The sequence below is a fragment of the Podarcis filfolensis genome (assembly GCF_964270895.1).
Source record: "Podarcis filfolensis genome assembly, chromosome: 13".
Taxonomy (NCBI): domain Eukaryota; kingdom Metazoa; phylum Chordata; class Lepidosauria; order Squamata; family Lacertidae; genus Podarcis; species Podarcis filfolensis.
In genome coordinates, this window is record NC_139615.1 from 16717447 (window position 1) to 16744351 (window position 26905).

Below are 26905 nucleotides of genomic sequence, written 5' to 3' on the forward strand. Positions count from 1 at the left end.
CCTTTCATTGCAAAGTTGCTTTTTTCAGATGCAAATGGTGGGGCAAATGGTGTCCCACAGTGGCTAAAGAGATGCCTATGGAAAGCCCACAGACAGGACATGAGCACAACCGCACTCTCTCACTCATGCTCCCCAGCAGCCAGGATTCAGAGGCTTGGATACTGGAGGCATCGTGAGGAGGAGACAATGATGGCCTTATCCTCTGCGAATCTTTCTAATCGCCTTTTAAAACAGTCACACTTAACAATGTACTCTGCGAAGAGAAAGGACAGAACAAAGGAAGTAATGTGGGACTTTCAGCAAATTAGGAACCCTATTATGTTTTGCTCCAGTGCTGGCCTAGACGTCCACCCACCAGGTCGACCTTTGATATACAGGTTTTCTCCCATGAGGAAGTGGGGAAATGTTTTGCCAGTGGAATTTGCCAACTTAAATCTCCTGATTCGACATCTCTTAAGAGACACAGACAAATACATGTATGGTGAACATCATTTCATATACGCACACACACACACACATATCCATTACAGTATTGGATCATTTTAATTGCTTGTTAACCCCCACATAGTGGGGAGAAAAGAATAATAACAAACCGCCCTACCAAAGTTAAGCCCCCACCCGTGAGAAGAAGAAAAAATTCCAGTTACATTCATCAAGTTTATTCCTAGAGAGGGCCAGATTTGGAGGTCATCAGTGCAGGGGTTGGGGGTCAGTCCCATCCCCTTTCACTACACCTCCGGCTGGCTAGAAAGGAGCCATAGAAGGCTGTCAAGAAAGTGGTCCCTTCCTTGCCCTAAATGTCCTTGGTCACCCTCTGCAGGAGAGGTGGCCGAAGAACCAAACACAACTCCAAAGAAAGATGGCAGATCTCCCTTCCCAGGGTAAACAAAGAGAGGAGGGGAAACGGCTGCCTTCGGTTCTGTTAAGGGTTTAAAAGGAGGGGTGGTGGTGTCAAATAAAAGTTAGTGTTTTGTGGGCTGCCTCTTACATTCAACTCCCTGCTACAGTGGTCTCACTGCTTTCACATACACCCCCACCCTGGCTGAGTGGACCGTAGAAAGACGAGGAGCAGCAAGCAAGGCTTAGTGTTCTCTAAGTGGCTTCTTGTGAACCACAGGCAAAAAGGGGCTGCAAGTTCGGGAAGAGAGGGTGGCCTCAAAGGGGTCAGGGGGCTCCCATTTAGCAGGAGAGAGGTGTGTGGTTCAGCAGAAGCCACAAAAAGAGTGGAGAGAGAGAACAACACTAGAAATTGGGACGTGACTCTTGATCCCACAGCTTGAAGGAAAGTTGGTGTGGAACGTGCATTTCCCCAGCCCACTCAGTGCCCAACTCATCTCTCCAACCCACACCAGCATCTCTCTCCCCATCACTTCAGACATGGTCCTGAACCATGAGCTGCAAAGGGATGGGAGTCTTCAGTGTTGCTGCCCCAGACTGGCAAGCATGGTAGTGCAGAGGTGTCCCCCGTCTCTGGGACAAGTGGTTGGAAAAGTGGGATAGAAGGGCCTGCCCAAAAAGGAACAAGGTGGAGAGGATGGTGGGTCCTTGTAGGGGAGGAAAGTCTACATCACTTCTCGACCCAAACCACACCAAGGGTCCTGTAGCCAAGCTGCTCCTTCTTGATGGGAGATGCAAAACAGGCTGGCAAAACCAGGCCTATGCAGGCGGGTGAGGAAGGAAGGAGGAGGTCAACATTCAAAAGGTTGCATGGACAGCAGCAGAGGATCATGGGGAGTGGGCAAGACTTGCCACCCAAAGGCTCATTAAAGGAATATATGGTATGTGTGTGCCAAGGCCTAGAAGAGCAGAGGGAGGTTTTAAGCAGCTTGCCATCTGGGTGGCTGGAGGGGGCATTGCAAGTCAGAACGCCCACCCGCTACCCACACAGACAGTACCCCCGATCCCAAGCCTCAGGGTCCCTCTTTGCAGCAAAGGGGCAGAAGAGAACGAAAGTTACGTCAGATCTGCGAAGTGCTCCTGCATCCTGGGTCAGAACGCTGTGATCTTCACCTGGTTCACGCCGGTGATTAGATTGGCCACCGAGTGGTGGATCTGCCCCTGGATGGGGCCGTACTCCACTCTCTCTCCGTCAATGGTGAGGATGCCCTTGTGAGTGAGGGGCTCGATGCGGAAGGCCCGGACGGGAATGTGGATGAAGTGCGGGCACTCCATGTCAAAGTGAGTGCCCTTCTCCGTGGCCAAGAACAAGCGGATCAGGGCTGCCCGGGAGATGCCCGCCTTGATGTAGAAAAGGTGGATGAGGCCGTCGTTAAAGCAGGCAAAGGGCGCCATGAACAGGTCGGCTCCCAGGTGAGACTGGTAGATGGCCAGCACAGAGACAAAGTCCTCCTCCACTGTCACCCACGACTTGGGCACCGGCTGGTCCAGAGGCGCCAGGAACTCATCTGGGGGGCCGTGCACCTGCCGGGGAGACAGCGAGACGGCAGGTGCGGTCATGGGCAGCCCGGCCTCCCTGCGGTCAGCCACGAGCTCCTCCGACAGGTTCTCAAAGCTGAAGCTGGAAGAGTGGAAGCTGGAGGAAGAGGGTGGGGAGCTGGGCGAGGGGGTGGGCTCGTCGGCAGGCTCCACCTCCTGGAAGCAGAGGGCGTGGCGTTCCTTGCACAGGCCCAGGTCAGAGACGGTGCGGTGGAGCGGCCCGTGCTGGAAGGGGAGGCTCCCGTTGGCCGCCATGGTGATGCTGCGCAAGATGGGGCGGTGGGCAGTGCCCTCCAGGGCGGGCAGGTAGGAGAGACGCCCCCGGTAAGTGTTCAAGGAGGCCAGGCGGACCATCGTCCCCAAGGTGAAGCGAGCCGGGCCGATGTGCCGGAACTTCTCGCTCTCAATGTCCACGTCGGAGATGAAGCCCCAGGCCACGCTCAGGAAGGAGAAGGAACGGGAGCCCGACGCGGTTGTGACCGACACCAGGTCCAAGGGGGTCACCGCCCCGTGGCAAAGCAGGAGGGTGCAGTTTGTGAGCAGCTCCTGGCCCAAGGTCTGCTCAAACCTGCCCGACAGAGTGAGAAATGTGTCAGGGTTGGAGAAGCTCACTCGGCCATGCAATCAAATGGTGAGAGGCTCCCGGGCGGGGTGGGGGAACACTGCCACAATGTGGGGTGCAGAGGCTGCATCTGCCACAGGCAACAGTAGCACTTACATTTCTGTTTAGCCGGCGAACAATAGCTGCATGTGCAAAACGAGGAAGAAAGATATAAATAGCTCAGGGCCGTAATACTTCAAGGACCGCCTCTCTCCATACGAACCTACCTGGACCCTGCGAACATCCTCTGAGTTGGAGCCACACGTTTTAGACATGCATCATTTTGTGACACAGTAATTCAGTTTTCCTAGCAAACTGGAGGTTAAATTAACCCCTTTCCAGCCCCGGAGGAGCGTGGGGAGGGTTTGTGCAACTCACCTACACACTGCAGCTGACACACTAGCATATTGCAACACAAAGTTTGGGAAGCTCTGTTATACACCTTTAGACGTCAGGCAAAAATGTTCCTCTTCAACCAGGCTTTTGGCTGATTGACATCTGATGCTGTTTTGAATGTGTTGTGGAAGGTGGGGGGGGGGCGGGATATTGATTTGTTGTTCTTATTTTTACTATGCATTTGTGGTTTTTATATTGCAGCTTTATGCTGTGAACCACCCTGAGATCTATGGATGAAGAGTGGTGTACAGGTGTACCTTGGAAGTCGATCTTGCAGCCAATCGGTAGCCACGGAAGCCCCGTCGGACATTCGGCTGCCAAAAGAACGTTCGAAAACTGGAACACTCACTTCCAGTTTTCAATTGTTCGGGAGTTGGAACGTTTGATTTCCAAGGCGTTCGGGAGCTGAGGTACGACCGGACTAATATAAAGTGTCCCAGACACAAGTGTAGCTTGAATGCTGGACTACACCTGGGTAGACCCAGGTTCGAATCCACACCCATCCGAGAATCTCACTGGCTAACCAGTCCCTCTCCTTCAGCCTCAGCCTACACCTCACAGGGTTTGTTTGTTTATTATTAATTTTTTATTAAACTTTCATAACTCACAGGGTTTGTTTCGAGACTAAAAGGGAAAGATTTGTATCCTGCCTTAAACTTCTTGGAGGAAGGGCAGGATGAAAGCAGAATAAATAATGACCATGATTATAGTAATTAGTTCTCAGCATTGGCCAAGCTGCTGATGTAACTTGCTCCCTACCCTTGAATATGCAAAATTACTTGCTCAAAATTACTGCAGCAAGTAGAACAGCCAGCTCTGAAACTGCAATCTGGCCTGTTTTACAAAAAAATTTTTGTAAAACTTTAATAAATATCTTTACAAAAAAGAAAAAAAAGAAACTGCAATCTGGCCTGGGAGCCCTGCCAACCAGTACCAGGTGAGTGGGAGCCTAATTAGCTAAAGAAGCAGCACTCTGTGCATGTTTGCAGGGATTCTTAAATGCATCACCTTTACATATCCAAAAGTAGAGATCAGGTCTGGCTGAAGATGGAGCCCCAAGTATAGCCTACTCCCCTGCTTCCCAGAAGTGGTGTGGAGCAGAGTCCGTGTGGTGCAGCGGTTAGTGTACTGAACCTGGGAGTCCCGGGTTCAAATCCCCGCTCAGCCATAAAAGCTCACTTGTATGACCTTGGGCCAGTCACTGCCTCTCAGCTTAAGCTGTGAGGGTGAGAACTGTGTGCGTGTCACCTTGAGCTCCTTGGAGGAAAAGGTGGGCTAAAAATTGTACTAAATAATACAATCACTGCTGCGGTTTCTTTGTAGAAAAGCTTTTGTAGTGCAAACACAACCCAAAAGCAGCAATGTGAAGCAACTTTGGTAACAACAAATACAAATTTAAATATATTTTTTTTAAAAAATAAAAACAAGCAAGAAGGTGGACTAAGCACATCTGTTAAGCTTTCCCACTTACCCAGCTCTGAAGTTTATGGCTGCAGCTACTGCATTTCCAGACCCACAAGGGAGAATACCAAGGGGCATTTTTATGGCTTCTTCCCAGTCCGGCCGTTGCATCAAGCCATTAATAACCTGGAAGGAAGGAGATAGGAAAGTATTAATAACCTACAATCCTAATAATGCAGGAAATGGGATATGTGTTGGGGGGACACCCAAGAACAGCAGTCTGCAAATTCATGATCCAAGAAACTCAAAATTCTCTCACTTAAGGAACTGGGAGAGCAAAGAAGCTTCTGTAAAGACAGCTGGACCTTCTGCTTTTGATCCATTCCAGCAAAGTGCCTTGTAAAGGGAGGGCTGGGGGGGATTCTAGGCCTGGTTCTCAGGGAAATCGCAGGTCCTGGGCCCTGGAAAGTCCCTGAAGATGACAAGTTCAAAACCCAAACAGGGGCACCAAAGCCTATCATGCATTTTCTTCACTGCTCTAATTTGCAAATAGCTGAGTCAGGCTTTTTTGATGCAGTGTTCAGCCTTGCCCTTGGACCCATGAAGACTAGAAACTCTGGGGGGGAGATGAAGAAGAAGAAGAACTACACCAGGACATTCACACACATGCCCCAAAGCAATGAATTGGGTCTTATGTGCCACAGTTCTAAGGGAGCACAAAAGGGCAACTCAGGAGACAACTAACAGGAATGGGCCCTAGTGAGTAGCCTAAGGGGAAGGTTCCAGGAGGCTGGAAGGCCAGTGCTTTGGGCTAGCACTTTGTGAACCATACCTCATATAGCAGCCCATCTCCTGAAATGGATACAATGCCATCCCACTCAGCCAAGTTGATGTTCTGTACCAGCTCCCGGGCATGGTTCTGTCTCTCTGGGCCAGAAAAGGAATAAATAGCATACAGATTAGTAGCAATTCAAAGCCACACTCCCACCCGAAGAAAGTGATTCAGTGGCTGACCACCAGGAGACGATTTTGACCTTTTCTGTATGTCTTGTCCTAAGCGGCTGTCTACAAGTGAATGGAAACAGCAAACTGTTTGGGAGAAATTATTATTGCTGCTGCTGAAATTATATTTGCATGCATACGTGAGTGTGTGTGTGTGTGTGCATGCATACATGCATTATACAAATATAAACGCATGGGCATCACAATTTATTGGTGCTGTGATCGAAAGCTTTGAGGCTATACGTTTAGAAGATGAATATACATTTAACTTTCTAGCATTTAATGCTAATGATTACTTAGGAGTCAAGAGCTATTTAAGTGCTCAAGTAGCTTTGCATACCTTCTTTCCATAATCTAGGATTATTACCCCTTTGTCACACGTTGCTGTGCAGAGGGACTGAGGCTGCTGTTTGCCTAGCAAGTTGGTGGCTGAGGCGACATTTGAACCAGGGACTTATGGCTCACAGGTTCTATGGCTCTTGCCTAGCCGCCAAAACCACCACTACTACTGCTGCTGTTTGTTGTTTAAACAAAAGTAAGGTAAAGGTAAAGGGCCCCTGACCATTAGGTCCAGTCGTGACTGACTCTGGGGTTGCGGCGTTCATCTCGCTTTACTGGCCGAGGGAGCCGGAGTACAGCTTCCGGGTCATGTGGCCAGCATGACTAAGCTGCTTCTGGCGAACCAGAGCAGCGCACGGAAATGCTGTTTACCTTCCCGCCGGAGCGGTACCTATCTACTTGCACTTTGACGTGCTTTCGAACTGCTAGGTTGGCAGGAGTAAACAAAAGTATCTGTTCCCAAATATTGCTGTGTTCCCATTTTCAACTGAATTTCACTCAAGTACTTAAGGGCAGCCCAGCTAGTTCGGTAAAAAAAGAGCCCCACAACAAATGCATGACGATGACAGCAGCCCTCCCTTTCTGTAGATCCCCCGGTGTCTTACATTCAAAGATAGACTGCCCCTAAACATGCTGGCTCCATTGAGCTAGTATGGCTCAGAGTCACCAATAAGAACCAGCCTCCTCCAATTTGTCTACCCCCCCCCCAACTCCACTTTTGAATCCATCTACAGGCTGTGTTTCCTCTCCCCACATCCACAGGAAGCACTGATGGCCACCAAGCTAGATAGCTTTGAAACAGAATTAGACAAATTCATGGCCACGCTCTGCGTGTTCTTACCCCCCACGGCATCCATTCCCCTTGCCCCTTGAAGGCCACCTCACCTGTCTGGATCAAGTTGAAGCCGATGTCCGCCTCCGTGATCATGGGGAGGATGTGATTCTGGCACCACTGCAGGGCATTGCCCTTGCCTCCAAAGGGGTTCAGCAGCAGGAGCAGGCGACGGGGACGGGGCAGGAGGCTGCGGCTGATCTCTGGTTTGAGGGGAGAGAAGAGGGTGAACAAATCAGGTGTTGCATTTCCCCTGTTGGAGCTGCATCTGTAAGCTGGTGCAAAATGAGAAGCTGCCTGTGTGGTAAAGCTGTGCTGATTATTATTATTATTAAGGCACCAAGAACCAGCTTCACACATTACTACAGATCTTGGGAACTTCTGACCCTCCTGATAATGTTGAACTCCACTTCCCATCGGCTCTGACCATTGGCCGCACTATCTGGGGCCAATAGGAGTCCAGTCCCATGGGAGGGGGCTGGCTCCTCAAGGACTGCCTCTCTCCTTTGTGTGCCTCCTCCACAAGAGGTCTGGAGGGGGCCAACATGAGAATGGGCCTTTTCTGCAGAAGAAGAAGAGGAGGAGTTTGGATTTGAAATCCCGCTTTATCACTACCCGAAGGAGTCTCAAAGCGGCTAACATTCTCCTTTCCCTTCCTCCCCCACAACAAACACTCTGTGAGGTGAGTGGGGCTGAGAGACTTCAAAGAAGTGTGACTGGCCCAAGGTCACCCAGCAGCTGCATGTGGAGGAGCGGAGACGCGAACCCGGTTCACCAGATTACAAGACTACCGCTCTTAACCACTACACCACAGAGGCTCCCCGTTTGTGGAATGCTCTCCCCAGAGAGGCTCACCTGGTGCCTTCATTATATAGTGGTACCTTAGGTTAAGTACTTAATTCGTTCCGGAGGTCCGTTCTTAACCTGAAACTGTTCTTAACCTGAAGCACCACTTTAGCTAATGGGGCCTTCCGCTGCTGCCGCACCACCAGAGCACGATTTCTGTTCTCATCCTGAAGCAAAGTTCTTAACCCAAGGTAATATTTATGGGTTAGCGGAGTCTGTAACCTGAAGTGTCTGTAACGTGAGGTACCACTGTACAACTTTTAGGCACTAGATGAAAACGTTTCCCTTCAACCAGGCCTTTGGCTGATTAACATCTAATGCCCTTTTAAGTGTGTTGTGGGAGGCGGGGATTATTGGGTTGTCTTCGTTTATATTTTTTGTATGTCTTTTGTGTTTTTTATATTGTAATTTTATGTTGTGAGATCTACAGGTATAGGGCGGTATACAAATTTAATAAATAAAAATAAGTAAATATCTGCATGACACATTTGACAGACACACCACAAAACCGATTTCAGAAGTGCTCGTGACACTGCAAGACATTCACACAGCAAGTGTGCATTCCCATGTGACATGGGTAGCTGGGAGTTCATGCCCTAACAATGTACAGTCATATCTTGGAAGTCAAACGGAATCCATTCTGGAAGTCCATTCGACTTCCAAAATGTTCGGAAACCGAAGCGCGGCTTCTGATTGGCTGCAGGAAGCTCCTGCAGCCAATAGGAAGCCGTGAAAGCCTGTTGGACGTTCAGATTCCAAAGAATGTTCGCAAACCGGAACACTCACTTCTGGGTTTGAGGCATTTGGGAACCAAAACGTCCGAGTACCGAGTACCAACGTCGGGATCCAAGGTACAACTATACATCAGAGGCAAATGCCCAAACTGTGGTCGTTGCTAGCTTTCGCCTGTGGAGGCTTGCTGATCCCAGATGCTTGCTGTGAATGCCTGGAAAACTAAAGTGGAAATCTGATCAAAGAAATCTAGTCAATAAATTATACCAAGTCTGAACTGATTCCGTCTACCTGGATGAATAAAACAACAGTTCTGAAGATGCTTTCTTTGTTTTGATAGTTGACCTATGTAATTATCTGAGTAGAAGCAAGCCTTCCTTGGTGCAAGAGAAGAGGGAAATGCTTCTCCTGCAATGGCACAGCCTCCCCCCATGATTTTTCCATAAGCACTTGTAGTAAAAAATGGTTTTCTCAAGCCAGTGTCACAGAGGGGTTTAGCATGCTGGAAAGACCCAGGTTCAAATCCTCACTCAGCCATGAAATTGACCATGTAACCTTGAGCAAGTCACTCCCACTCCATCTCACCTTACTTCACAGGGTTGGTGTGAACATTAAATGGAGGTGGAAGAAGTACGAGGCCCTTGGAGGAAGGGCAGGAGGAAAATGTCGTCAAAACAAGCACATAAAAAAAATAACCTACTTATAAGCATTCTCCACCCAGCTGAGTCAAACCAGCCATCTTGTGTGTCTAAAGGACCTTTGGTCTGTTCTTTCCCTCTGTTTATTCAAAGTGATGTATTTTTAGCTTTATTTTTTATTCAAGTTCTTACAAAGGAATAAAGAATTCTTTAAAAACCATGTTTTTAAAAGGCTGTCTGACCTTGTTTCCAAACCTGCTGCCACTTGAGCCTGATCAACAGATTTATTTATTTTTAATATCTACTAATGTAGAACATTTAATCTGCTAAACAGTGTAGCCCCAGTGAGCACCACAAGAGAAACAAGGGTGGATGCTGACATTCACACAAATACCATTTCCAGTTTTCATGGGTGGGGCTGAAAGTGTTCATGTATTCTTACACATTAACCGGCAATCCCAGACACATTTTCTGTTCATAACTGGGATGTACAACGTTCACTGTGACACACCCACACCCTGGAAAGCTCATGTTTGCAGTGGCCTCTAGTTTAAAGTCACTTGTTTCTACAGTGACTTCTTATGGTGCTGCAATATGCAGCTGAGTCTGGGGAGGGAGCTGCCACTTAGACCACAAACAGATTTTCAGGACAGTTAAAGGTGATACTGAGAGCCATCATTTCCTGTGGTTTTCATTCATGTATGTGCTTTTTTCAAAAACCGTGGTCTCACCTTTGCTAGCCTTTACAGGGCATCGAAAACCCAGAAATAATGTTTAACCACAAATAGTGTAATTGAGACAGAAATTAAAACTGTGTTTGCTCACCATGACTAATGATAGCTGCCATGCCACCTTTAGCTTTCAGGGCGGGGGAAGTATCACTCCTCCTCATCCTTATATAGGTGCCTTATATAGGTTGCTTGTCTTTTTAAAGCCATTCCTTACAAGAGTATCAACCCTCGCTAACCTGCACACCCAGCGCCTTCCTCTTAGCCGAGCCACACCATACATTTAAAGCAAAGAAACTGTAGCTCAGCCCTCAGAGAACTAGAATTCCCAGAACCCTTTTAACTAAACTACAAAGTCTGGCTGAGAAGAAGGTAGCAGGCTGGCTTTGGCTCCAGGGCTGCAATGCTGTGGCAGGGGAAAAAACAACCCCGCAAGTCCCAGGATTCTCTGGGGGAAAACCATGTGTTTTTAAAAGCATGGTGTAGCTCTATAGTCTCCGCTGGAATCATCTCGAAATGCTGACTGTTCCTGGCATGAGGCTGTGACCTAGAAATGGGAATCCCCACCACTAGACTTCCCCGCTAGTTTTCCAAGGGCAAAAACACATGAGATAAAAAAGCACCCAGGCAGGCAGGAAGCCTTAATAACTAAGGAAGGAAGCTCTGCAGCCTGAGGCTCCAAAATAACTAATCCATCTTGGAAGGCAGATACTAATTTGGAAATACCCACAGAGCATAACTGGTTATGCCGAGTGAGAGGCCAAACGCTCTCTGGGCTGTACCTAAAATGAAGGTAGCACTTCGCAGTGCTGCCAAGGTCGCGGCCAGTTGCATTCAGTGGCGCAAGGCTTTCATAAGACTTTCAGGTACCTTGAACTCCTTTCATAATTCTGGAGGGAACACCCAACGAGCAGAAGTTGTGCCCATTTCAATACAAAGAGGAACAAGATGAACTTTAAAGAGATGTAGAGATGTAGAGATGTAGAGATGTAGAGATGTAGAGATGTAGAGATGTAGAGATGTAGAGATAGAGCATTCATCCTCAGGGTATTCCTCTGAGCCAAACTTCAAAATTTTGGGATACTTTGGGGAGGGGAAGGCATTAGGGGTCAAAACAGCGAGAGGCAATTTAAACATTGCAGGGGGTTGGGCTGGATGACCTCAGGGTCCCCTCCAAGTCTACAATTCTATGATTCTCTACAATTTCCTCCCTGTTGTAATAGTTTTGTTGCTGACAGGGGGAGCAGAGAAGAGAGTTAAATCCTCCCTCAGTGCCTTCTCTGATTCCATTTAATATCCACCCTCCCCCACCCAACCAGGAATTTGCATTTTTAAAAACTGTCATCTTACATATAAAGAATATAAGGGACTGGAGCTCCCCCCCTTTTTTTTTAAGCCTCTGGGTCCAGGGAGGACCTCTTTAAGAGGTGGGCATAACTCACTCCTGAAGCGAGGCATCGCCCACTTCACTGACCCTTTTCACTAGCCACAATGGGCAGGTAAATCAAGAATATGTAAAATATGTAGAATATGTGGACTGCAGATGAAGGGTTTTGTGCGTGGCCAACCTTTGTGACAAATAAAAACATGTTTAATGGAAAACGATAGTCAGGGATATGGAAAACAAGTCCTACAAGGAAAGGTTGAAGAGCACGTTTAACCTGAAGATAAGGCTAAGGGGACTCATAATAAGACAGAAAAATTTGTTCTCTGAGGGCCCAAAGGTCAGGACTAGCTCTCATGAGGTAAAGCAGCATTCCTGAATCTGGCGTCGTTAGACTCCAACTCCCATCAGCCCCAGCCAGCGCAGCCTGTGGTAAAGGATTATGGGAGCTGTAGTCCAACAACCCCAGAGGCCTATATGCCCCCAAGTGAGCCAGGCCACAGGGAGAAAAATGCTTCACAAGAAATGATAGCAGCAACTTTGTTCCCCTTCCTTCTTGTGTTGAGGGCAGAGTATGCACACAGGTATCCAGTTTTATGAGAAAACAGTGGGAAAGGCACATGCAGGAGATACCCATGGGAATGTTTTGCCCCGAGAATGATTGCAATCTGCGAGGAGCCTTTGCTGATGAAGAGGCAGGGCTGTGAAAACAGGAACTTGGCTCCGTCCTCAGTGGCTCCCACGGGGTTCTGGGGAATGAAACGAAAAGCCGCCTGCACTGCAATCTGGGACACGGATGAAAGAGCGCATAACTTGCATGGCACATGAGGGAGATCAGGACTGCTTAGGGTAATGAGAGGCAAGGTTGCACTGTGCCCTACGTGCACAGATAGATGTGCCATCTCCGAGTGCCTTCTGGTGATTCCCTCACTGCAAGAAGTGAAGTTGTAGGGAACCAGGTAGAGGGCTTTCTCGGTAGCGGCGCCCTCCCGGTGGAGCGCCCTCCCATCAGATGTCGAGGAGATAAACAACTACTACACAACTTCCTGTACTGGGAAGTTTTTTAATGTGTGGTGCCTTGCTGTGTTTTTATTACGTTGTAAGCTGCCTAGGAGTGGCTGGGGCAACCTAGTCAGATGGGCAGGCTATAAGTAATATATTATTACTAATGCATTATTATTATTAAGGCCAGGAAAGTTACCTTCTCTACAATCCAGGCTGAGGAAGGATGGAGAGTTCGGCCACCCCTGCCACTCGCTACATTACCATGCTTGGGGTGTTGCAGGAAGGGACTGTTCTCCTTTAAGGGCAGACTCGCTTTCTACACTGGGCACAGAGGAGTGCTCTGGCTATCCTTTGCCGGCCCACCTGCTGCACCACCAGGGCAGGACTTGGGGGTTCAAGATTCAGGGGGCATCGCTCCACTGGGTGGGCAGTAGTGCGCGCGCACACACACCTGCCAAAGGAAGCAAGGCTGTGTCACCATGTTTTGAAGGGGGTGAAGGACTCCACAAGGCCATCTACAGCCTCTGTTCAGTCCAGAGACAAAAATTACTTAGCTGTACATTTCTGCATGAACGCAATTGGAGTCTACTGGGCCAGGCCAATGGCCCGTCTTGTCCAACATCCTGCTCTCACCGCAGCTGAGCCTGCAAGGTGGACATGAGAGCAACAGCAACTCGTGCCATTTGTGATTCCCAGCGCCTGGTATTGAGAGGAATGGTGCCTCTGACAGTGGAGGTAAAAAATGAAACCACTCTGGCTAACAGGCACTGATAGGCCAAAATATAAGGTGATTGGTGGTTGTTGCTGTTTTTCTGCAAAGCTGCCATTTATTCTGGGGGAGCCGCGGGGGAAGAAAAATTAAAAGTGCCACAGTTTGGGGTGGGGAAAACAGCTTTAAGTTTGTAATTTCACACAACCTAATCTGTCAGGGCTTCCTTGCAAGAGACTCTGAGTAAAGGATGGGGAGACGTTAGGCAAAATCGGAAATGGGGCACTGACATCCAGTGTGCCACAGAGGTTAGAGTGCCAGACTAGGATCTGGGAGACCAGAGTTCAAATCCTTGTTGTTGTTTAGTCGTGTCCGACTCTTCGTGACCCCATGGACCAGAGCACGCCAGGCACTCCTGTCTTCCACTGCTTCTCGCAGTTTGGTCAGACTCATGTTTGTGGCTTCAAGAACACTGTCCAACCATCTCGTTCTCTGTCGTCCCCTTCTCCTTGTGCCCTCCATCTTTCCCAACATCAGGGTCTTCCAGGGAGTCTTCTCTTCTCATGAGGTGGCCAAAGTATTGGAGCCTCAGCTTCACAATCTGTCCTTCCAGTGAGTTGATTTCCTTCAAAATGGAGAGGTTGGATCTTCTTGCAGTCCATGGGACTCTCAAGAGTCTCCTCCAGCACCATAATTCAAAAGCATCAATTCTTCGGCAATCAGCCTTCTTTATGGTCCAGCTCTCACTTTGATACATCACTACTGGGAAAACCATAGCTTTAACTATACGGACCTTTGTTGGCAAGGTGATATCTCTGCTTTTCAAATCCCTACTCAGCCACAAAGCTTCCTGGGTGAACTCTGGGCCAGTCACCGTATTTCAGCCTAAACCTACCTCACAGGTTTGTTGTGAGGATAAAATGGAGGGGAGAACCACACCCCCCACTGGGAGCTTCTTGGATGAAAGGTTATTACACATAATAACAAACAGAATTGCTTCCTGCAGTTTCTTTGTACGGAAGCTTACTCAGCACAAACACAGCCCCAAAACATTGGTGAGAAACTACTTATTCATTTCCCTGGCTCCCTAATACGTCTTGTCCAGGTCTAAGGAGGCCGTTGGCTGTGTGCGTTGTCACTTTCACCACCGCAACTTGGCTGCTGCGAGCCTACTGGCTGGCAGAGGTGGTTACCCAAAGAAGCCCGAAACAAACTATATCAAGTGCTCTGAGCCATTGCTGGAAAGTTAGCATGGGTGCCCTCCTTCCCAGTGCAGGGATCAGCAATTGTGGGGGGGGGGGGAGGGGGTTGGAGCCAGGTAGCTGCAGGAGAATGCCAGGTGCTGACATCAGGGCCTGGGGCTTGTCTTCATCCCTGGGCTATGGAAGCCTGCAGGAAGGATCAGCGCCTTTTCTTAAAATCACTTAAGTGCCCAAAAAAATCAGCTTCTGAGAGGTTTGCAATGTAGAAAAACCAGCTAGGCAAAGAGTAACCTAAAGAAAACAATCCCAGTCAAACACTGAAGTATAAACACTCAGAATTAAAGTATGCAAAACTATCATTAGCAACCCATGATTAAAATATACAATAAAACATTACAGTAACAAAGACAGGAGACTATATGTGCTTAGCCAGGGCACGGCTATGATTGGTGGAGGGGGAGGCATTGCTGTGCAACCATGATCTGTACAACAGGCAAGAGGGAACTGCTGCTCCATCTGCTCACTCTTAGGATCTGGCCATTGGCCGTGCTTGCTGGGGCTGATGGGAGTTGTAGTTCAGCAACATCCAGAGGGCCAAAGGTTCCCTCCACCGGCTATGGGTAGTTGCTCGGGGCAGAGAAAGCAGGAGCTGCTGCAGAACCAGGGCACCCCAGGGACCCACAAGGGTGGGGGTCTTGGCAGCTACCCAGCAATGCCCACCCCTGATGCCGGTCCCGATTCCCAGAGGAGAGGAAAAACAACAACATGCAGCCAGAAAATGCAGATAGGGTCTACAGAGTAATAACGCAAGAGACGTCCTCCAGCATTCCTGGAAATATTGCCAGTGGGAATTACGTAAGGACTGTGTTGTGCCCATGGGCCAACCTTGTGCCCATGAACAACAGAGAGAGTGAAAGCACTCACAATGATGGTGAAATAGTCCCAGGAGTTTCAACACACAGGACGATAATGATCCCCGAGTCCATGTGGATCAAGGCAACCCTTCAGGCAGGTCTTATGCCATTCTCAACCCACTGTTTTGGAACACACCATACACAGAAAAGGAATGTGGCTCCCTAAGCCAAGCATAGGCAAACTTGGCCCTCCAGATGTTTTGGGACTACAATTCCCATCATCCCTGACCACTGGTTCTGCTAGTTAGGGATTATGGGAGTTGTAGGCCAAAACACCTGGAGGGCCGAGTTTGCCTATGCCTGCCCTGAGCAAGCTATTGCCCACCCCTGTCCTATAGGCCTCAGCTGGCGTAATTCAAGGGTACGGTTGCACCCTTAAGCGCTTCATAAGTAACAATTTACATCCTGCCTCTCTTGCAAAATGATCAGAGCAGCCTACACTCCCACAAGCCCCAGAGAACGCAGTCAAGGGACAGGGATGTTGAGAGCTGTTGTTCTGCAAGATCTGGGGAGCCAAAGGTCCCCCCCACAGCCGTGCATGTAGAAGAGGCCTGTTCAACAGGTCGATCTCCTGACCCTGAATGATCTCCCCCCCCCCAAAAAAAGCTCAACTTTGGCTTTCCAAAGTTGATCACTGCCAAATTTTTTTATAGAGGGAGTAGATCGCAGTCTCTTGGGAGTTGGACATGCCTGATGCAGAAGTTCCCAATCATACCAACTAATTCTGCCAGGCCCCTTCAAGTGAGCCGTGAAGTCGTTTTGGCAAAGCCAAGGCCAATCTTCAGCTCATGGCAGACACTGGACAGGGAGAGCCAGAACATTGACCAGACCTAACATAAGTCTTTCCCGTTTCTAAAAGTTGGCAGGTGCCCCTGCAGAACTTGTTAAGATGGTTTTGGCGTTTCTCCAGCAAGTGGTTAGCTTTTTCCTGTTTGCTTTTGGCACACTTGTGGAAAAAAGACAGACAGACACCTCTCACTCTGACAGTAATAAAGATAGATATGCAGCCTGGATTCCATCACGTCCTTTGATAAAACCACCCCACACAAGTCACGTAAATGTTAATTTGTTCCCAACCAGGTGCAATTCTGAACAGTGATAAGACATCAGAATCCACGCTGGAACATCCTGGCCTCCCACAATTCATAGTCTTTCTCACAGTTTATTTGCTACCACAATCACATCTTCCCTTCTAGATCTCTTGCTCAGTCCCATTCATTCCCAGGCTACCTATCCACATTGCTGCCTGACGTTCCTCTCTGGTCTGCTGAGGCCAGCCACTTCTCAGCCTCCATTGACCTAGCAGCACTCATGGGTGCTCCCAATGAGTCTTCCAGACACGGTTGGACTACAGCTCCCATCAGCCAGAATGGCCAATGGTCAAGGATGACGGCAGTTGCAGTCCAACAACACCTGCAAGGGAACTGTGGAGATGGGCATATTATTGCCATGTTAAGTGGGATGAAAGGCAACCATTTTGTTACCCTTTAAAAATCAACTTAATGTTTAGATTTAAAGACTTTTAATACCTCTAATCATCATGAGGGCATCATGAAGCCTGTTCCACACACAAACAAAAGCAGAAATCCCTTAAGAATGCAAGCTTGCATCTTAGTAACGCTTTTCAGCACAAGAGGCTACACAAAGAGGGATATATATATACACACAGCAACAAGGAACTGGAAAAGAGATGCCGTCTTATTTAAGTCCAAAGTGCTTTGAACTTGGTTTTCACACACACTGAGTTTCCAAGCACCAGGTTAGGCCTAGAGGCTCTATTCAATGGCGGGGGCAATGAAGATGTGTCCTTCTCCACTTGGGTGTTTAGAGCCCCCTCCTACTAAAATATCAACTTCAGGGGATCAAGTCACTAAATATTTTATTTCCATTCTGGTTCAGCTGCAGCCAAGGTGGTTCCTGCTTCAGGCCAATCAATGCTCAGTAACCAGTTTTGCACACATAAAGGACTGGCTTCGTTCCAGTTCACGTGAGAAATATTAAAATAAAAAGGTGCAATTGTTATAATCACAGTGCGGTGGAGAAAACTAATACAGTATGTTAAGTGTTGCAATTAAGTGTCAGCCGCAGAAAGTACTACGCAAGCAAGAAAGAAAAACAATGGAGTACTTAAAACTTGTGCACTCTTTAATTTAAAATGACACAGAGACTTTCATAATAGGTAAAGGGGGGGAGCACAGGTTGCCCATCTAGGTATACAACTGGAAGTATCTGCTTTGACTCTGAGGCAGTAATGCTTCTGAACACCAGTTGCTGGAAATCATGGAGGCAGAGGGAGTGTGCTTCTGCTACTTGTGGGTTTCTCACAGGCCACTGTGAGAACAATGCACTTGACTAGACAGACCATTGGCCTGACCCAACAGGCCTCTTCTTCTGCTCCTATCACTTCGGAAACATATTTTTCATGCTATCATGCAATTTCCTTGGAAATGGTGTTGTGGCTTTCCCCACTAAGGTTTCCAGCTGACACTTTGCCTGCTGTCCCACAGAAATCTCTTATGGCAAACTGTTTAGAGACTGCAGTAATTTTTCAGTTGCCCCTTTTGCAGAGCAGCTCCCAGCTTCTGAATTGGTCCCCACACCCATTGCTAGCGATGCAAAGGAAAGGCTTCTGCAGTTCAAAGCTATGCCAGGCTGAACGCCATTTTGCAGGGCTGTTCGCAGCGGGTTTAAATGGCAGAATTGTGGACTCGGAAGGAAGGGACCCCAAGGCTCATCTAGTCTAGCTGCCTTCCATGCAGGAATCAAGAGTGAAATGATCCCCAGCAGCTGGCTATCCAACCTGTTAAAAAGCCATCAATGAAGGAGATCCCACCTTCTACTGCCAAACTGCTCCTACTGTCATACAGTTCTTCCTAAAGTTTGTCTGGAATCTCCTTTCTTGTCATTTGAATCTGCTGGTTTGTGTCCTCCCTCCGAAGTCACAGAAAAACAAACTATGGATCCATCTTCCATGAAATGAACAGCCCTTCGTATACTTGAAGATGACTGACATATTTACTCCTCAGTCTTCTCTTCTCCAGGCTAAACATACCCAAGTCCCTCAACCGTTCCTCACACTAACTGTAACCCTTCCGGCAGCGACATTATTGTTTGGTTTCCTAGGTGCTTGGCTACACAGTCAACAGGTCAAGCAGCCTAATGTTCTTTTTTTTTTTAACAGCGCCATCAACAACAGCAACCAGGAGTGTGTGTGGAGGACAGTCAACAGCCTTGAAGTGGTGAGCCTCTTGTCAATGTCTTCCAGACTTCATTGTGTATCCACCTTCTTCAGCCTACCCATCTTCTCTCGAACAGATGAACTACGCTCCCTTGAGAACTCTTCTCCTGGAACTTCTGTGGCAAACTGCACCTTTTTTAAACCAAAACTGGCCAACTGTCCGCAATGGAAGACCATAGGCCTTAGCAGCACCCAGGACCAAAGTGTTTGGTTACTCAGGAGGGAACGCTGCCCTTTAATATCCCTCATTGCAACCGTTATTGGAACAAGTAGTCCACCAACAAGAAGTTGTATACCTAAATTACCAAGAACAGTGCCATATGAAGTTTGGTTGCACAATCCAACATCGTGCATTGGAGCCTGTTTGATCAATATCACCCCCAGTGGTATTGTTTGTATAGGCTGAAGGTCCAGGTGTGCTGCACCTCGGGCAGGAACAGACTGCACAGTCAAAATACCCACCCTCCCACACACACATTTAATCCTGTTTATAAATCTCCAATATTCTATTATGATGCCTTTCATAACAGAAGGTCTAACCAGCACGCAAAGAGGGTGCATGGCGGCATGGGGGAGGGGCTCTGCAGTGGGCAGCAATGGTGCCCTCCCCCCTTTCCCTTCCTCCAACAGCAAATGCTTAGGTTGGTCCCCACTCCCCTGTCAAGGTTTGAGTTGGACTCCATAAGATCCTTATTCCATTTCCCATAAGATCCTTATTCCATTCCCCATTTTCCTACGTCCCCAATCTGAGGTTAATCTGGGGCTTTGTCTTACACTAGCAGCCTTGCGTCTGGCATTGCTCAGGAATTCTAAGAAACCAAAAAAACTACCAGTGAAGTTTTAAAATAGGTGGTTAAAAACAGCATGGTTTTCAAAGGTTCCGTCCCCCATCTTGGTTCAAAATGGCAACCCATTATATCCATACATAAGATAAAAACCTGCTCCTTGACCTCAGGAATCATCATGCCAAAGTGGGTTACAATATCTTAAGCGAAATCCAAATGCTTTCCAAAATACATAGTAGATTCCCATGCCTGTTCTCAATGTATATGTAAAGCCCATGGGATAGACACAAAATATGTCCTAAAGCACCCATCTTGTATTGTGGGGTCCTCTTCACACAGATGCCTTAGGTTCAGCTCTCCTGATCACACCCCTGTAAAAGAGGAAGGAGGCCTACTCTACAAAGGCACCAGCATGTGGTAGGAACGAAATGCTTAAGAGATTGCAAGGTGGGCAGGATGAACTGTGTACCACTTCAGACCAGCCTTGTATTTAAGCACTAGCCTGGGTAGCCAAAGGCAAAAAGGAGCTGCATTGAAGGGGGGTGAGAAGACTAGTGGATGGAGGACAAAGGAGTCTCCCTCTCCCCTGTGCCCAGCAGAGAAAGCAAACACACTGTAAGAGGAGAAAAGCTGCCCTGGAGATAGGCAAATATTATGCTCTTAATCCCTTTTAATAGATTGGCCAACGCAAATTAAAGCAAGCAAGTATTCACATTGAAGACAAGGCCACACACACACAAGCATACGAGAGTTGCCAAACCTGCAGTGTAAGTAAAGGAGGCACAGCCCTGACAAATGGCTAAGATCTGTAAAGTTTTGACAGGTTGAGGAGAAAAGCAATGTTTCAGCCACTCCCTTGGCCCCACTTGCTTTTCTTTCTTAACTTCCAGGCAGGGTTAGAAACTCAGACATATAAGCTAAATGGCTCCTTAAACCAAGGTTACAGTAGCCAAAATGGAATGTCTAGTTGTCATTCGGGGGCAAGATGGTGCTAAAGTCTTATTTTTCAAATGATGGACTGACTGTGATTGATTATCAGTTAAACATCTGGCTAGTTCAGATGACAACCTCGAGCTAGGCTAAAAGCTTCGAGAACTTAAAAGAAGAAAAGTCACTTTGTCCAGGAATAGTCCACATATATATTGGCCTATTCCAACCTCTTTTTCTCAATGGTGACACGGACCATTCATAACATAAGGAGATTCTTCACAACTGTGAGCAGGACAGTGGGTTGGGGCAGGTGAAGACAAGTAACAATAATTAACTATAATGTCATTTATTGCTCCTGCTCAGGCAGCACAGAAAAAGAATTTCAGTTCCTGAAATTTATGCTGACTGTGCAGATAAAATATACCGTAACTGACAGAATTCTACAGGATGTGGTATTAGTTTGTGAAAACAGTCAAGATCCAATGATCCCCAAGCATGCATCTCCAGATAGTGGAGATGCCAGGTACTATCCTGGCACCCAGGCGTAGTCACTTGGTTTCAAGTGGCTGCTAGCCAAGGGCAAAACACTGGTTCCAGGCCCACCTACCCCCACTGCAGCATTTTGTTTCCTCCCCCCATTGGAAATGGAGGGCAAGCCTTCCCTTCTACTAGAGAAACAATGCTTAGGGACATGGCCAGGGTGGGACTGCATTTACCACCTCACAGTGTCCAGAGCAAAAAATAGGTCTGGGAGCCTCTCAAGGATGTCCCAGGTGACCACCTGCCGACTCAAACTCACACTCCCACCAAACTCAAGGGAAACTACTAAGATCTGAGATCTACACAGTCCTGCCCTGGGTTCTCTTTATGGGCCACATTAAAGCAGAGGTGCTAAATTTTTTTTTCTTCAGGCAGAAGAGCCCAGATGGGAAGAGCCCATTTGGAATCAGCATGTCAGTGGTGTGTGCAGCCAGAAAATGAGTGTGGCAACACATGCATACACACATACACCCACCCAGCCCAGCACATGGCAGAATGGTGGTAACTGGTATTTATCCATCTAGATGGCTAGATGACTTGTCCTGCATTCACTTCATGCATTTTAGCTGAGCATCGGAATATGACCAGTTGAAGGAAATGTTAGCAAAATGCATTTGCGCTTCCTTAATCGGGGAAGTGAAAGCAAACACCAAGGATTTCGGGTACGGAAGATTCCAGAGCTCTATTTCTAACAGCACAGGGCTGGGCTCCCGACACTCCAGCCAGCCTTGGTCAAAGGTCAGGGATAATGGGAGCTGAGGAGTTCAGCAATATAGAAAGAAGCAGATATGTCCCATCCCTGCCTCACAGGAAAAGCCAGTCCCACAACCAGCCTGCCACTATCCCAGGTGTATGCAGACATAGCCTGTGTAAGTGAAGTCCTATACACTACCCAGAAATAAGCACATTTGAAGTTCAAAGGGACTTATCCCAGGTAAGCATGCACGGAACTGCAGTCTTTATTTTTATTTTTTAAAGGAGTCATGGGAGATTTTTCTCCACGTGGTTCCCATCCACTTTTACATCATAAGTATGTGTAAATCAAATGCTGGTTCAGTTATCAGTCTTGTCTTCCTCTTCCTGCTCTTCAGGTAGAAAGATTTGGCGGGGGGGGGGTGATAAATGATAATTTGACAGACCACTTTTATTGTTTTAAAAACTCATTCTATCATCTCATTAGTCTTTTTTTTTTAAAAAAGGCACCACCTACTTTAGAAGTTACACTGGTGTAGATGAGGTTGATGGTAGGCGAGTTTGTGACATCACAGACATTGGGCAATCTGCGCTGTGCACTACCAGCTTCTGCTGCAAACGTACAGACCTTATTCTGCCCATGAGCTTACCCCTCAAATGTTGTTCGACTCCCAACTCCCACCATCCTCAGCCAGTATGGCCAATGGTCAGCGAGAGTGGGAGCAGTAGCCCAGGAATACTGGAGGGCACCATGTTGGCTACCCCTGCTCTGAGACAGAGGGAAAAAGAGGGGGAACTTCATTTGAACAAAATGCACCAAGAGCACTTTCAGAGCATCTCCGCCTTTCAACTAATGTTATGAACTCCCTACACACCCCGTTCTATAAAGCCAAAAACTACAGGAAAATAAAACCCCAAGGTGGTTGTCACCAATGGAAGCGAAAGCTCAGAAAAAGCTCAATATGGAGGCCAAATGGCCGAAATATTGGGAAATATTGGAACAAGAAGGAGACAAACTGAAATTACAGAGTTTTGAGAAATTAAAAGATAAAGTGCGAGACTGGCTTCATTATTATCAAATAAGAGAGGCCTACAATTTGGACAAAAAAATTGGCTTCCAGGTGGAAAAATCAAAACTGGAAACATAACTGTTAGATTCCAAAACTAAGACATTATCAAGAATGTATAACTTGCTGTTGAAATGGAATACGCAGGATGAAACGGTTAAATCTGCTATGATTAAATGGGCACAAGATATTGGTCATAACATTATGTTTGCGGACTGGGAACAGTTGTGGACCACCGGTATGAAATTTACGGCATGTAATGCCTTAAGAGAGAATATTATGAAAATGATTTACAGGTGGTACATGACACCAGTCAAGCTTGCAAAAATATATCATTTGCCCGATAATAAATGTAGGAAATGTAAGGAAAATGAAGGTACATTCTTTCACCTTTGGTGGACGTGCGCAAAGATTAAGGCTTTCTGGGAGATGATATATAATGAAATGAAAAAGGTATTTAAATATACCTTCCTGAAGAAACCAGAGGCCTTTCTCCTGGGCATAGTCGGCCAATTGGTGCCAAAGAAGGATAGAACTTTCTTTGTGTATGCAACAACAGCAGCAAGAATACTTATTGCAAAGTATTGGAAGACACAAGAGCTACCCACCCTGGAAGAGTGGCAGATGAAGGTGACGGATTATATGGAATTGGCGGAAATGACTGGCAGAGTCCGAGACCTGGGAGAGGAGTTGGTGGAAGAAGACTGGAATAAATTTAAAGACTATCTTCAGAAATACTGTAAAATTAATGAATGTTAAAATGATGTTGGATTGAAAGTAAGTGGCATTAGCAACAAAGTTAATAAGAATATGCAAAAATGAATTGATAATGGATGAAAATATAGAGTTATAATATGTTAAGATACAGAGTTAAGATAAACGAAAGAGGGTAAGGATTTGCTGATTTGATTATTTAAATGGGAATACAAAAAGGGGAGGTGTGAGGAAGCCAAGGAAATAAGCTAATGAGTTCAAAGTTATAAAGTTCAAAGTCTTTTGTATTTTTCTTTTTCTTTTTTCTTTTTCATGTATTTTTCTATGTTCTTTTTTTTGTATCTTTTTCTTTTTATATGACCTTTTTTATTTTGTAAACTTACGTTTTTGTAAAACTTCAATAAATATCTTTAAAAACAAACAAACAAACAAACAAACAAAAACTACAGTGGTGCCAGAGGCAAGCATCTTACGAAACTCTGAGTATTACAATTATTCTCATGTTATGTACAAGTTTAGTACAATAATCCTCTGCCCTGCAAGATAAGCTGGGTCATTTAGTAAGTATCTCATTTAATAAGTTAATAAAATACTGCAGAAGCTAAGGGTTCCAAGAATCATAAGGGAGGGTCTGGCAGCATTACTGATTTAGGAGGATGGAGTCCAGGATATCTCCACCTAGGCCAGCCTTTGCTAGCCAGGCATCCTCCAGATCTTTCAGACTACAAACCTCACCAGCCACAATCAGTCCAACAGCTCTCTAAGTCAAGAGAGAGATTGTGGGGATAGACAAAACATTATAAAACTAAGGGATTTTGGTATCTAGGTCTCCTGAGTTCTTGAAGGCAATATTAGGAGCAGAGACACAGTAGTAAACCTATTTGATTTTGTGGAGGAGAGTGTTAGACAAACTCTACATATTTGGCAAAATCATGTGGCAGGGGCTTTAAAAAAACCCACTTCCCTATTTTGGAGGGGGTGGGGAGGAGCATATCGGGGAAGGGCTAGCATTGAACACCTCCCTGATGGGTCAGTTTTCTACAAGCAAGAAGGATTTTATAGGTGAAGCATTTAAAAAAATTGGTGATAACCCACCTACAATCTGAAGCATCAGAGTCTAGGAAAGGCTACCACTTGTAAGTAGCGAGGACTCATAGTTTCTCTAGGCAAGAAGCAACACTCAAAGGATTGTGCAGGGCATCCCTTACCTGTTTCGCTCGAGATGGGGATCCCCAAGACCAGGCACTTGATGGCAGCTGCCCACCTCTCAGCCACTTTCAGGTTATCCTCGTAGCACTCTGCGCTGTCCACCTGAAAGGTCCTCGCAGTCCGCTGCCGCACCCGCCCAGAGCTCACCGCCACCTTCCTCTTCTTCAGCGGGTAAGCGTAGACACTGAAGAAAGCTGACTGGTTCGCAATTGTGTGGCTGCGCATCGTGTGGCAACCCACCACATCAATCAGCTGCAACACCGTCCGGTGATCTGTATCTGGCTTGGGCACCAGGCGCTGGATATGCAACTCTGTCCGCGTGAGGCTGAGGGCATAGCGGGTCCCCTTCGGGGGGTGGGCACCAAATTCTCCATGTAGGAGAGTCTCAGAGCCTTCCCCACATGCCCCCAAAAACATGTTCATCTCGCTACGGAGCCCCAGCTTTGCAGTTTTGCTTTTCACCTTTTGCTAAGCCTGTCAACAGCTGGTTGCAACTCACTGCAACCGAACCCTTTACCTTTAACCTCTCCCCCAGAAGCAGCAGATTTAAAGAAGAGGATTTGAAAATCTTTTCATTTCCTTAGTAGATTAAGTGGCTCATGCAGCCCTTTAAACCAAGAAACTTCCTCCACAGCTCAAGCTGCCCAACCGTTTCCCAGGGTTTTCTCTTTCTTCATTGAGCAAGATCCTGTGTGTCAGTAAACAAACAAACAAAAAGTTTTAAAGGGGGGAAGTGTATACACACACACTTTTCTCCTCTTGCTTCTTCACAAAAAGAATGCTATGAGGCAGGGCCACATCGAAAGCCTACAGGACCAAAAACCAACCTGTCTGAGCTACTACAGATTTAGGACAAGAAAGAAAAAAAGGAAGCCCTGCTATCTGCGTAAAGACCAGAGGAGAGAAATGAGATAAAAGCTAACAAAGGTTTTTTAAAAAAATGTTTGCATTCCCTAGCAAATAGGTAATTTTCAGGTGTTTTCAAATAATATGATTTTCACCTTCAGGCAAGGAGCTGAAGAATGTAGTCCGGAAGGTGTCCCAGCTATGAGACTCTCATGAATCCAAATGAGTCAGTGAGGATATGCAGCTCTCACTGGGAAGAGATCCCAAGTCCAACAACTTAACAAAGGATGCCAGAGAAGTTTTAGCTGTTCAGGTGATGGTGCTGAGGAGGAAAAAGAAGGAAACAAAAGAAATGTGGAAATACTATTTGGAAAAGGCTGCCTTTAGGACTTGAGCTAGAGGCCAGGTTTGGAGGCTATCGGTTTTTTAAAAGAACGACTTGCCTAGCATTTCATACCAGCATACTTTGGCAGCTCAGCTTTTAAAAGAGCTTAAGCTATGATCCAGATTGTATATCGCCTTCACCACCTAACACCACTATTTTAAACGAGTGGAGGGCAAGAGAAGACAAATCATTTCACCACCACAAGCTTATAAATGAAATCGAAAGGACGGGGAAGAAAGGCTTTTTTTTCTAAAGTGCTATAAAAACGTAGTGCAAATGCAGCGGGACTATGAAGTATCCCTACCACCACACACCAAAAAACGAGGCGCCCAACTCACCCCCACTTGGCGCCTTTGTCCAAAGCATACAAGACTACACTGAGGAGAATCAGTGCCTGCTTGGAGTCGGTGGAGCAGAGTCTTGGAAGAGCGAGTGGCGGGGATGGGGGCAATAAAGGAAACCAGCAGCTCCGTGCACTTTCGAGAGCCTCCCTCCGACACCTGACAGGCGACGGTCCCCGGCCCCGCTCAGCAGTTCCTTTTCCCTGCCATCCTCTTCCTGTTCGCTCTCCTCTTCGCTCGCCCGCCCGCCACCCCCCTCTCGCTCCCTCCCTCCTGCCTCTTCCAGCTCCACGCTCCTTCTCCTGCTCAACTAGGAAGTGCTCTGTTTTCTACCTTGGGGGAGGGATGAGTCGGGTGGAAAGGGGGCGGGGAGAGTTCGCCCTTAGCCTATGAGAGAGAGACAAGGCCTTTCGCCGGCCCATTCAGGAATGCCGCCCCTGCCCGCCGCCGAGTCAGATGCGGCGGCATTGGTGGCAATGGGTGGAGGCTGCCATATTTGTTCAGGGCAAAGGTGTGGAGAGGCAGCGGAGGGGGTCATCTTCACTAAGGGAAGGGAGCCGTAATATTAGGAGGCCGGGTTTTGAAGAAAGGAGAGGTCGCAGGGTTTTGTAGTGAGGGCAAGGTCACAGCGAGAAAGAGACTTGATTCTATTTCCATAATAAATGGCGGCCATCTTTAGTAAGTGAAAAGGATGGCGTTTCAGTCCGGGCCAGGGGGAAAGGAAGGCGTAGCGGCCATTTTGGACGCTGGCGAAGTTTCAAGGCTTCGCTCGACGTGCAGCAAATCATCTTAAGTGAGGGACAGGGTACGCCTCACGGTAGTTCACGTATTCGCACCATCTTTGAAGTGGTGAAGGCGCGAGAACTAAACACCCCACCCCACCCCCCGACTATAGCAGCCATCTTTGTTACTGGAATGCAGGCTTTGGTTTGTTGCTTCTCTTCGCGTGAGCACCAAATGAGTCGAACAAGTCGCTTTCCATAGGGGCATCC

At 47.3% G+C, this 26905-nt stretch overlaps 1 protein-coding gene across 5 annotated transcripts; it reads right to left on the reverse strand.

Annotated features, from left to right (window-relative positions):
- Window positions 1–524: 524 nt before the first annotated feature.
- SPHK2 (sphingosine kinase 2) lies at window positions 525–26332 on the reverse strand. Of its 5 annotated transcripts, XM_083582122.1 has the most exons (7): window positions 25911–26332; window positions 25343–25509; window positions 24341–25029; window positions 7061–7210; window positions 5667–5761; window positions 4905–5020; window positions 525–3004 (listed from the first exon to the last, which is right to left on the reverse strand). In XM_083582122.1, the coding sequence occupies exons 3-7, from the start codon at window positions 24762–24764 to the stop codon at window positions 1990–1992; spliced, it is 1800 nt and encodes a 599-aa protein (XP_083438248.1). In that variant the 5' UTR covers window positions 24765–25029; window positions 25343–25509; window positions 25911–26332; the 3' UTR covers window positions 525–1989. The 5 variants fall into 5 exon arrangements, with proteins under 5 accessions (XP_083438248.1, XP_083438245.1, XP_083438247.1 ...); XM_083582119.1 differs by lacking the exon at window positions 25343–25509; XM_083582121.1 differs by having other exon boundaries at window positions 24341–25492.
- Between the last annotated feature and the right edge of the window lie 573 nt (window positions 26333–26905).